The 12,665-nt window shown below is 46.3% G+C and overlaps 1 protein-coding gene across 1 annotated transcript in view; it reads right to left on the reverse strand.

The window, feature by feature from the left end:
* Positions 1-1,605: 1,605 nt before the first annotated feature.
* Positions 1,606-12,665, reverse strand: part of LOC131398033 (transmembrane protein 132B) — a 202,518-nt gene continuing 191,458 nt past the window's right edge. Inside the window, exons 6-9 of the mRNA XM_058531084.1 lie at positions 11,435-11,640; positions 7,135-7,405; positions 5,106-5,297; positions 1,606-4,176 (exon numbers count right to left, since the gene is read on the reverse strand). Of these exons, the coding sequence (XP_058387067.1) occupies positions 3,028-4,176; positions 5,106-5,297; positions 7,135-7,405; positions 11,435-11,640 (1,818 nt within the window). The 3' untranslated portion in view covers positions 1,606-3,027. The remainder of the gene's footprint in view (positions 4,177-5,105; positions 5,298-7,134; positions 7,406-11,434; positions 11,641-12,665) is intronic.

Genomic DNA, 12,665 nt, shown 5'->3' on the forward strand with positions numbered 1-12,665 from the left:
GCGACCTGATGGCCCCTCGAGAGGCCTGCTGGTGTCTGCCCCGGGGGAGTCTGAGCACTCCGCTCTTACGGGAGTGGAAGGGACTTGATCAATGTTGATCAACACCGATCACATGGATCCCTCAGCCATAAACACCCGGAAAATCCAGGCAAATGCACGGCCCCCAGGGAATTGTACTTCAAGGCTTAATAATTTATGTCTTTCCCCCTATTTTAGTTCAAATATTTTGGGGTAGAGTTCCTATTCGTTTTAAATTGACTCGTTGGAAAATGAGCAGACATAACCCATGGTTTCTAGTCAGCAGGAAATAATTTAGAACAGAAAGAACTTCAGTGAAATTCTGTTGAGCTGAATAGTGCCTGCACCAAATCTGGGAACAATGGACGGTGCTGATTCCCACTGACTACTGTATCCTCTGCCTCTTCTCTACTCTCACACACACACACACACACACACACGTATACATATAAATGCATGTGTACGTGAGTGTGTGTGGTATGGTAAGCGGGACCCCTCCTCCACGATCTTCCATTGGAGTATTTTGACTTGAGTTTCAGCAGAACTAACAAAGTTGACTGGACGAGCCTGCACCACTCTGGGTGACCCCAGTGGATCCACAGGAGGCATCTTCAGGACAGTGGTCAGTGTCCAGCTCTGCTGAGAAGCCACTGGCATGTTCTAAGGCCCCACAGTTTGCCCTCTGTGCCACATCAAGCAGCAGATCATAGGAAATGCTCTAATTTGTATGCTCCTTAATAACAGTCCCCATGACAATGGTAACTTCCTTTGTCCCCTCCCGAATTATACCCTCACTCAAAGTCTCAATCTACCAGTGGAGGAAGCCTGCTGTGTGTGTGTGAGAGAGATTCACCCCCTATATCACTTGAGGTTCCTCAGTTTCAGAAATGATATTCCCACTATTTCTGGAATGTTGAAGATCCAAGGGAGAGGAAATTGAAAGTATCTTACAGGAGGAGCAGGACTCATTGGATAGCCATGTTTTAATCAGCGTGTGCATCTCTCTTTGGCCCTACACAGTCGGTTTTGAGATCCCTCCTCACCAAACCCTTTGAAAAGCACTGGCTGTTTCCTCTGCCTAACTGAGGAGCTCTTCCTACAAGGTGTCAGCCAGCTCTTTGCAAACTCCTTTTGAATCCAAAGCCTGCGTCTTCTGGCTTCATTTGCCAATCAAATTGAAAGATTTTTGGAACTTCAGTGACTAACCTCCGTTTTAAACAAAATCAGCTGAACCAGCCCCTGGAGGTCAGGCCCACATCACTGGTAACGTACGCACTGTTTACAAACGCACAGCAGTCCTGTGGGCAAGAGACACAGGCAGAACTTCGTGGCTGCCATGTCACGGCTAGAGGAGGCTAGGTTGTCACGTTCCAGGCACAGAAATCTATGCGAGAACAATGAACGCCTCTCAGCTCAGTCGACAGCCATTCGGAGTCAAGGAACTGCTTCAGACACCTTCTGCAGGCCTTTGCTACCTTGCTGCTCTCGACGAGATAGACGCAAACAGCTCAAGAAAGCTCATAACGAGGTATCCTAGTCCAGTGTCCGTTTTTCCGGCTATCTTATCTCAATAAAAATGTTGTCATAATTTCCTAATCTGAAATGCTTGCTCTGCTTGAAACCACTCATGCTGTTCTTCGAAAAACATGTTTTATTTAAAAATTATGCAGGAATCATGTGCTTTTTTCTCTTGCCACTTTGATTTTCCAATAGCTATGGTTTTTCATCAGAACTGCTTCTTAAGCTCTGGAACTTAGTCATTTATTTCTATGAATTTGGGGGGGACCCCACCGCTCTTCCCCATCAGTGCATACCCTGCGTAGGTTTTCTCTCTGACAGAGTCATGACTGAAGTTATTTGGGAGGGAGTCATTGTATGGATGAATTTCTACATATTGCCAAGTTGAAACATCATTCTACTTACTTTTTAAAAATTTTTTTTCTGTTAAAATGGAAAGTTTAATCTGAAGGTATGTCCTATGCAATTTCCTTTTTGTATATATCAGTTCTAAATTTTGGTTTCAGTTTGGATAACAAATTATGTTGACCACAAAGCACTTGTATAAATACAGCCATTTTGAGGTCTTTTTGCCCTCGGAAATGCACTCCAGGAGTTCCCTATGAATCTTCCACAAGCAGAAGATAAAAATAAATGTTCACGGTACATAGCTTTTCTCCAGAGGTTTTAAGCTTCATGTAGAAAACTGTAAAGAGATGGCCTCCCTCACAGTATATTCATATTTTAAGTAAAATCCCATGTCCCCATCTGATACAAGAAAGTTCAACAACAAAAAGAAGGAAAGACAGAGTGAGGACAAGCTTCTTAGACATCGCCCCTAAATGCTCAAGTGGGGAAATCTGGAGAACACCTGACATCCTGCAGGGACACCCAGGAAATAACATGACGTGGCAAATCTCAGTGACTAAGACTCATGTGTAAAGCAAACAGATCTCAGAGAAAAGAATGAAATTTCCTTTCTTCATGTTTCAAAAAGAATTCCAGAGGTCCAAGGAACCAGATGCATGTGGGAATGCGTATAAAAATAATGAGCAGCGCTCATAACAAATACGGGCGGCTACATTCAGCATCTCTCGTGTATGTCCATTCTCAGGCCAAGGTCAAGAAATGTCCACTGTGCTTTAAAAGGTCTAGGAATAGAAAAATCAACACCCAAGTCTTTTCTAATTCCGCTCGGCCATTTGTCACGAGACGACTAACAATGTCTGTGGGGTCAGGTTTATTATATTTGAACTGAGCTAGTACCAGGCAGCAGATAAAACTGTTGTCTTAGAATTTCTCCAGAACCTCATGTGGTTGTTTTAGAGATATTTCCTGGCTTATAACCCAGCTGCTATAGGCCTCCAGACCTCTGATACCTGCTTAGAAAGGGACCCCCAGACCTCCACAAATGAAGCTTTGTTAAGTCATCCCCTATTGCTGATCAAACTCACTGCTCCCCCACTCAGAAAACAGAAGGCATAAAGGTGAATACAAACATAAGAAAGGAGTTTACATCTGGTCCTGCAGTCTCTCCATATAGTCTCTAAAGTCCTGGGAGTCCCCCAGCCCCATGTCTTGGCAGACCCACTTGATGTTGTCATCGCTGTCAAACAGGATGGAGTTGGTGTATGGGCCGCCATCTTCAGGGAGGATGGTGGTGTAGGAAGTAAACTTGACTCTCTTCCTCTTCGGGCCCGATGGATTTATAGGTTCATTTTTAATTTCTTTCTCATAGACGTAGTCAGAAGGTCTGAGCAGTTGACTATGGAAAGTCTTCTGGGAACTGCCGTTCAGAAGGAAGTTCCTCTCCTCAAACTGCAGTCCCCTGTCTATCATGGTTGTGCACTCCTCCGATGGGAGTGTAATGTCCACGGGGTTCTCCAAAAGTTCCACTTCATTCCCGAGCCAGACCCAGTCATGGGAATGGGGGATGTTGCCTTGCTCACTCACAGCAAACCTTTTGTGTCTGTATTTCCAAGCAAATGCCACACAGTTGATTAAGAAGACCAAAATGGCCAGACAGAAGACACAGAGCAGGGCATACATGCCAATCTCCAAGTCGGTTAACCCCCTTGAGGTCACTGTAAGGTCACTCGGATTATTGGGTCCTGGTAACTTCCCTTGAGTGGGGAAGCTTGTGAAGGCATCTGGACCACCACTCTTGAGCAACTTCTTATCCTTTCCTTCCATGGGAGACTGTGGGGTTGTGCTTTTGTTGGTACCTTCCTCTTGGCCAACAGAGGCACCATGTTGGAGCCATTCCTGAACTGCTCTCTCCTGGTTTCCTTCACGCTCTATGGAATTACTGAGGTGGTCTTTATATTCCCGATTTATGCCCTCAATATCATTGGTGCCTCCTTGGTGATCAACAATATTTGGTTCAAATTTTACCTTGACATTTCCTTTACCCACAGCGAGAACACTCTTCCTCTTGGTCTTCTGACAAGGTTCACTAATCATCATTTCTAATTTAATCAAGGGTCCTTGCCCTTCACCCTCTGCCACCACAACTGGCCATTTGGACTGAAGGTTTGCTTGGACAGACACCACCATTTCATCCAATGATGAGACAGTAACCGAAAAATCCTTGGGATCATAAATGTCTAAGGGTGTCACTGAACCATCACTGAACAAAATCCAAGAACTGGCTATTGCTTCCTAAGAAAAATGAAACCAAAGAATTACGTTATAATCAGGTTCCTTCAAATTTGCAAAAGTAAATATGATTTCCTATATAATATTATTTAAATATACAAACTGAGAAAAATAAACTTCTATGTTTTATCATTTTGAGCACCTCTTGGCACGCCTTGAAATGGCATCAATAATATGCTATTGGCCCACAGATGTGAGGAACAAATAATACACTTTAATGAATGCATTAAATTGTATCTTAATTTATTGCATGCCACACAACAGAATTGGACTTTGACATTTCTAAAAACGTTCCGAAAGATCAGGCAATTTATCCGAATCAATTTCAGGTGCAACTAACCAGGCTAGTCCTCCAGATAATATCACTTTGAACAGTCTTTATTAGGAACCCAGTGCCGATAAAGCAGAACATGCCCAGGCTGGAAGTAGTCGGGAAAGATGCATTAGGAGACCGGCTTGCTTGAAAGGCACATGCCCCTGGTATCTTTATAAATGACTTGTGACAGTTTAAAGATGGAGGAGAGTTTTAGAGTTGGCGACAATTGTAAACAGCAGCGATTTGGTGCCTAGTAGCCATGTTCGTGTAAGTAGCTGAAATGGAATTTCCAAGTATCAAAAGCCACCCACTTTGGCAAAAGTGAAAACACATGACCCTTCGGTCGTGGTCTGGAGGCTGTGCCTCACATGGACAAGGCTGCTGTAAAGCGAACGGCGTACAGGCACGAGGTCAGGGTGTAAAAGCACATACAAGGAAGATGTGCCTAAGCCACTGAGCATTCTTCTCAGAGACAGGACAGAAGGAATAATAAGCAGGAATAAGCTTCAAGAATCGCCAGTCCTAGCTATGAGGCTCTACCGATCTCCTTTGCAGGATGTGAGGGAGAGACAAGCTGTCTCAACTGAGCAGGGACAAAAGGACTCCGGAATCTCACCTGCCGTGGGGCTTGGAGAACGTCCTGGGCGGCCGCCATTGAGACGATGGCTCTTTTGTCCACTCTGTGAGGCTGCAGGGAAAGGGACAAGCCAGCCACCAGCTGCACGCCCAGGTCCACGATGGTGACACGGTCATCCAGGACGATCACGGTCTTCTCAGCCAGGATGGAGTCAGAGAGAGGCGAGAGGACCTTCCAGGGAAGCAAGAAAGCTCAAGTCTCTGCTCGACACATCATTTAAAACTCCTTAATTGCTGTTTCCACCTAAGTGTTCTCTCAGTTCTCGGCTAAATGAATGACTCAGGGGAACTGTGTGGATAAGTGCTATGCTATTGTTCGATTATACTTGCCAATGGAAGGAGGAGTTCTATAAACATCATCTTGCTCCATTTTCTTTCCTCTGATTCATACCATAACAGCAGTGTGTTTTCCAAGAAGAGCTTGATTTAATTTCAATAACTAAAAATTGCCACCTTGGTACTAGGCACTCCAAGAGCAACATTTTCCCAACAACTAACATTAAGGTGTGAAACTGGCACAACTGTGGCAAACCTCTGTAAGAGAACATCTTCTCCCACTCACATTCCTTCTAGTGTAGGGTTAGCTGCTCACTACGAGACAATAGCGATTGTCGTGTGGGCCCCTGTGTCATCATTGGACAAATCAGTCAAGCAAAATGGGAAAAGGAATCTTAACGTCCTAAGAAGCCATTCCTCCTAAGTTACCATCTAGTTTGCAACCGGAGCTGACTAACAAATGGAGAAGAATATTCAGTAGGCAGAATTTCTAGAATTGTCCCCCCAAAGATGTCCTGCCTCATCTCTCAAACCTGTGACCGTGATGAGAAATAACCCTCATGATCATGTTATGTTATATGGCTCAGTTGGGCTTAAAATAGGGAGAGTAGCCTCGATTCTCCAGGTGGGTCCAACGTAATCACATAAGCCCTTAAAAGTAGAATGCTTCCCCTGGTGGGCAGAAGAAGGGGAAGTCAGGGAGACTCGGAGCGTGAGGAGAGCTCGATCCAGCCATTACTGATGGCGGAGGGGCCCCGTGAGAAGTGGTGCAGGTGGCTCTAGGAGCAGGGGGTGACCCCTGGCTGACAGTCAACAAGGAACAGACACCTTAGTCCTACACTATGAGGAACTGCATTTCGCCCACAACCTGAGCTGGGAAGCAAATCCTTCCCTGGAGCCCCCACAAGCCCCGCCCGGCCACCACCTTGACTTCAGCCTTGTGACACCCTGCGCTCAGCCAAGCTCACCCAGACTCCTGACCCTCGGAACTCTGAGCTAACAAATTAGCGGCGTTTTAAGCTGCTAAATTTGTGGTAACTTGTTACGCAGCAGTAGAAATGTAATACAAAATATAACGTTTAATCCAGTTTTGTCAAAAATTAACTTTGGCAACATCCAAAATATGACTTAATTAACTATGGGCGGTAATATTTAAATTTTTTATAAGAAAATATGTTGCACCATTTCTGCATGATTATCCTGTCAAAATTGGCTAGAAAACAGTTTTACTATTACTATAATAGAGGGCATATAACTGCATTTTTAGTGCAAATACCTGTTTTTTAAAAATTTTTTGTCCACTATTCAAGATACAACAGTATATTAAATTATAGCTAAACGGTTAACCCTCAAGGTTAGGAAAATAAAACTAGCTTTCACAGCTTCTATCATCTTCTATTAGTTACATATGAAAAGTAAATTATATTGAGGGAAAGATTGCTTCCACTGTGGGTTTAATTTAGCTTTGACCAGTAAAAGAAATTAGATATTTTTTCTCCACTTTCTCGAAAATGCAAAAATTAGTTGGAGTTTAGATTATTACAGTTGATGAAGACTCTATTGCTGCTCATGATTCTCTTACACACACACAGACTCACGTGCACATCAACACACTGATATGCACGTGTGTGTGCACACACCTGCACACACACACCCCTGCACAACAGTATCTCCTGGACGCTCACCAGAACAGACTGGGGTGCGGGGAGGGGGCAAGGAGTGGCTGGCTGTACCTGCACAGTGGTGATTCCCGGCTCCCGACCCACCAGGGTCCTGCCATCCTGTAACTGGGCAATTTTCGCCTCCTCCACCTTCATGAAATCCGTCACCAGGTCAGTGATGTCAAACTGCCAGTCGGGGCCCAGCATGTAGCTCAGCTGAGCTAGGTCGGCCGACTCCGCCACGAACTGGGTGAGGACGCGCACCGTGGCGTGCTGGTACTGCAGGGAGCACCCCCTCCCCTTCCTCTCCTCGTCCTCCTCGTCCTCACTCTCCCGGGTGGGCCTGGGAATCAAACAAACCAGAATAAATGTCATTGTGGTGGTTAAGAAATTTCCCGTACCTCCTTTTCCAGATTCCACGTGACTGTACAGAGCGATGTAAACTGGTTTCTCTCCCAAGAGATCTACTCACCATCGGCTCATTCACTCCAGGGGCACTGTTTGGTGATCACTCTATGCCACGTGTGCTGCCACGTGCTTGGAACACGGAGGCCAAGCCCCACCCCTGCCTCACCTGCCCACCGTGGGAGACTCAGCCCCAAACAGGCAGAGGCTCAGCTCTGACCTCCGTGTTCTGGAAACTGCAGTTTCAAACGATCCCCGTGCAGGGACGATGCAGAAGCTTCGTCTAGTGGAGGGAACGTGAGGTCCTGGGATGAAGAGCTGTGTGGGGCCTGTTTCCACTCCTCTCTGTTGGCCTTGATCGAGGTGCTCACCCCGACTCGGGCCCAGTCACCTCACCTTGGATGTGGAAATAAGAACCCTGTCCCTCACCTCCTCCAGGTGTGTGTGAGGAGCAACTAAGTCAGAAGACACGGGGATGGTGCTTTAGGATCTGCCAAGACGGATCACGAACCATCGCCTGGGGACTGCCGCGACACCCAGCCTCCGCTGGCGGAGGCCCTTTCATCCCTACAGAAGCGGCCTCCTCTGAGCTCACGGCCCTGAAGGCCCTCAGAGTCCACCCCAATCCACCTGCCCGCTCAACCCACAGAGCCGCTGCGGAATTCTCCCAGAATCACTGAGACACGTCTGGACGTGTGCACCCTCCTCCCTGTCACCTGTCCCGGCCTCCCCTCCTCCCTCGGCGCACCCGTCCCTCCTCCCGTCCCGGCTTCTCCCTCCTCCCTCCGCGCACCGGCCCCTCCTCCCTGTCACCTGTCCCGGCCTCCCCTCCTCCCTCGGCGCACCCACGCCTCCTCCCGTCCCGGCACAGCCTCTCCTCTCACCTCCACCCACAATCCGCCCTGAGAAATCCTTTCTGGCTCTGCTATTCCAGAATCTTCCCCTCAAGATGAACCTGTCCTGTGTCCTTTCATGAGGGGATCTTATTTGGCGGCTGCTGACTTGTCTGTGACAGTCAGGGTATTTGTGTCAGGGGAGAGAGGAGAGAGACTCATATGCACTGAGTTAGACCCACTACGTGCCAGGACCTGCTCTACGTGTTCTGTGCAACGATGAGAGCTGACATAGGTCACCACCTCCACACGCCAGCCACACCACTGACTGCCGGACTCTCCACAGAACCCCAAGGAGGGAGGGGTTTATTATCCTGATCTTAGCGGTGAGGAAGCCAAGTCTAGAGAGGAGAGGGAACTTGGCCACGGCCACACAGCTGGTCATCCAGAAGTGTGTCCCCCTGTTTGTGGCCACTCCTTTTTTTAGAGCTAATTCCATTCATCTTTACAGAAGCCATGAAACATGTTCCTATTTTTATGAAGAAACCACGGCTCAGTGGTCGATATGTGGCCTGGACAGCTGGCAATTAGCAGATCTGGACTGAGCTCCATCTGACGTATGAAATGCACTTCCTTTAAAATTTGTCCTTCTGCCTCCCTGAAAGGTCTGAGAACCGTGTAGAAAGTTATAGGAAATATTTTCACCAGCACCACAACATGGCGATTTGGGTTCTCAAAGTGAGGAGTGAAGATCCTTGCTGGTAAGTGAGATGATTTTAGCTGGAAAGGGACAGAGCATTAGAAACATGGAATGAAACACTGAAACGTTAGGCCCATTCATTTTTCAGTCCTCTAATTACATCACAGGGAGCATCTCTGTTCCCTGCCGCTTCTCTGACACTCGCTAGTCTCTACCAGTTAATACAAACAAATCCAGACAAACAACAGTATCGACTCCGAATTTAATAACAACGTCTTATTTTCTTTGTGTTAATTTTTTCTAGTTGGCCATTTTTGATAGTGATGTGAAGTTTCCCTCAAATAAATGGATAAAACTGAAAAAAGAACACTATTAAGTATATTCAAAAGTGGCAGTGTCATAAAAGTGGTGAGTGAATGAATGAAGTTTTAGAAACACCCTATTAGTGAACAATTCCATTATTTTAGGGCAGATTGTGTTCCATTGTTTTTTTAAAAAACTTTAAATTTTGAAGTAATTAGAAATTCACTGAAAGTTAAATAATTTGTACAGGGAGGTCCCGCACACTGTTTACCCTCCCCCCACCAGAGTTAACATCTTGCCTAACCACAGTGCAATATCAAGACTAGGAAACAAACTTGGTACAAGCCACAGAGCTTATTCAGATTTCCACAGTTTAACAAGTGTGTGTGTGTAGTTGTATGCAATTTTATCACGTGTGGATTCAGGGAACCATCCCCATAATCAAGATACAGAACAGAACCCTCTCCACGGGGTGCCCCGTGCTGCTCCTTTATACCTCCACACCACCCCTGACCCAGGGCAACCACACACCTGTTGTCCATTTTCTCTATCATCGTAAATGGGATCACATATGTAACCTTTCAAAGTGTTGGTAAGGATGTGGGTAACTGGATGATTTATACACGGCTGGTTTGAATGTAAAATGGTCCAGCCTCTCTGGAAAACAGTTTGGCAATTTCTTTTAAAGCAAAATATGCCCTTACCATACAACCCAACAATTGCAGTCTTGGGCATTTTCCCCAGAGAAACGAAAATTTATGTTCACATGAAAACTTGCACACGAGTGTCATAGCAGCTCTATGTGGAGTGGCCCCCAAACTGGCAGAAGTGTCCTTCAGTGGATGATTGACTAAGCAAACTGTGATAACATGGGCCACGAGATGCCGTCGGCAATACAAATAAATGAACTATCAACACGCACATGTGCAACAACTTGGGTGGATCTCAAGGGCATTATGCCAAATAAAAACATGTCAATTTTATAAGGTTACATACTGTACGGTACCATTTACCAGCTAGGGCAAACTCTCTGCTTTCAAAGGGCTCAACTGATAGGTCAGGCCCACCTGGAGAATTCCCATAGCTTAAGGTTGACAGATTTAGAATTTTAATTACATCTGTGAAATCCCTTCACAGCAGGACCAGATTAGTGTTTGATTGAATAAGGAGGAGATGGGAATCCTGGGGGGGGGTGGTCCTCTTTAGAATTCTGTCTATTCAGTGTGTATCATTTCATTGAATTCTTGGGACAACTCTATTCAGTAATATCATCACCTCCAAATTATAGATGAAGAAACTGAGGAATAGAGAGGTTAAGTCACTTGTCCAAGGTCACACAGCTATAGGTGGGAAAGCCAGGGTGGCAACTCAGGCAGCCTTATTCCAGAGTCCACAACCTAACCATGGCACTGTGCCCTCTGGATGACGGTTGACATTGACAAGCAGGGAACTGAGAATGAATAACATGTGAGTAAACAATAGGGAAACAGGGAATAAAAAAATAACTGCACTCTAAAGCCAGGCCCTGTGCTAGGAGCTTCTTTTTTTTTTTTTTTTTTTGTGAGGAAGGTCAGCCCTGAGCTAACATTCGTGCTAATCTTCCTCTTTTTGCTGAGGAAGACCAGCTCTGAGCTAACATCCACTACCAATCCTCCTCCTTTTTTTTTTTTTTTTTCCCCAGAGCCCCAGTAGATAGTTGTATGTCATAGTTGCACATCCTTCTAGTTGCTGTATGTGGGACACGGCCTCAGCATGGCCGGAGAAGCGGTGCGTCGGTGCACTCCTGGGATCCGAACCTGGGCCACCAGCAGCGGAGCGCACGCACTTAACCGCTAAGCCACGGGGCCGGCCCTAGGAGCTTCTTATGCATTGCATCACTTTACTGAATCCTGGCAACTACTCTGTGAGGTAGAGACTATCATCACCCCCATTATAACCCCCTCATGTCAAAGGGCTAGGAAGTACCCAAGTCAGATTCATCCAAACCCCAATCCCAGACCATTGTCACCCACTGTGGATGCTTCCCTGGGGCCCAGGCCACTGAGGGCCGTTTGGCCCCACAACAGTCTGGGCCCCAGGAGACTCAGATCCACAGCTGTCTCTGAGAATCCTCCCTCCCTCGGTTCCTCACCTTCTGTTAGAGGCCACCGGGATTCTCCACCCTTTGATCTGGCTCAGCTCCGTGTCTGAGATCTCAATCTGCAGGGGGAGGCGGGGCGCCCAGACGGTGACCTCTACCTGGGAGGTGAAGTGCTGGTGGGTGAAGTTCACGACCGTGTCCACTCTGCCCTTCATTTCCTTCCCGTTCACAAAAATGGCATCGCAGTTGTTGGAAACCTTTGGGGAGGAGTTAGAATCTTGAGATGCATCAGCAGGAAAAACACAAGCCAAGGCTGACAATGAATGTTCGTGAACTTCAACAGCTCTGACGGATGAGACACCAGGACAGCCTGAGAACAGGACTTGAACAAAAGGTAAGTTGTAGGCACTAATTAACGACAAATACTGATAAATAGACTCCAGGAAAACCTTCTTGTATTATGAAGTACTGACAAGCAAAACCATAAACATAATTTAATGAGTGGCATAACCTGTATTGCCTTTTGTGTGTGTTTTTTGTTTACTTTACCTTTTTCACACATTCTAACCACCACTAACCACACCCCAGGTGTGACATATTTCACTCATGCTCCATATTGGAAGACGCATAAAAGGTGGCCGTATGTTACTAAGAAAACACTTTATTCCAGCCATAAAGAGGATCTTTTCTGAAAAACCCAGAGAGTTTTGCACTAGATTAAAATCCTTGTATAAAGTGCTCACAAAATGCACTAGAAACGTGGATATAATTATTTTTGTCCCATTAAACTGTAATTTTGCAGAGTGAAAGTGAGAATTTTGTTATGGCCTTTTGACTCGGCACTTGGGGGTACCCTCTCAATGTGCCTGCATTAGCATACCAGGTATTAGACAATTGAAGCCCCCATTTCACTTCACATCTTCTGGATAAGCAAGTAAAAGGTTGAGCACTTTCTCTCCTGGACCATCAGGAAAATGTCATTTCTGTATGTAGGTAGGGAGGGGAGGAAGGAGCAAAGGTCACTTCACGTGCCGAGGACACAGAACCAGCAATCAGTTCACCAAAGAATCACGAAACCGCAAAAGGTCCACAGTCTCATCTTCCAGATGAAGAACCTGTGCCCAGCGATGCCATGTAACTGCTCAAGGTCACACACTGTTTTTGGGGTGCCGCATAGGGCAGGGCTGCTGGCAGCGGTCCCCAACTCAGCCCTGAGAGCCACAGCCACCAGGCAGCCCGTTTTACGAGCCACAGACGGGGACTTCTTCTTGACCTTCTCTTC

This window comes from Diceros bicornis, chromosome 35, assembly GCF_020826845.1.
Source record: "Diceros bicornis minor isolate mBicDic1 chromosome 35, mDicBic1.mat.cur, whole genome shotgun sequence".
Classification (NCBI taxonomy): Eukaryota; Metazoa; Chordata; class Mammalia; order Perissodactyla; family Rhinocerotidae; genus Diceros; species Diceros bicornis.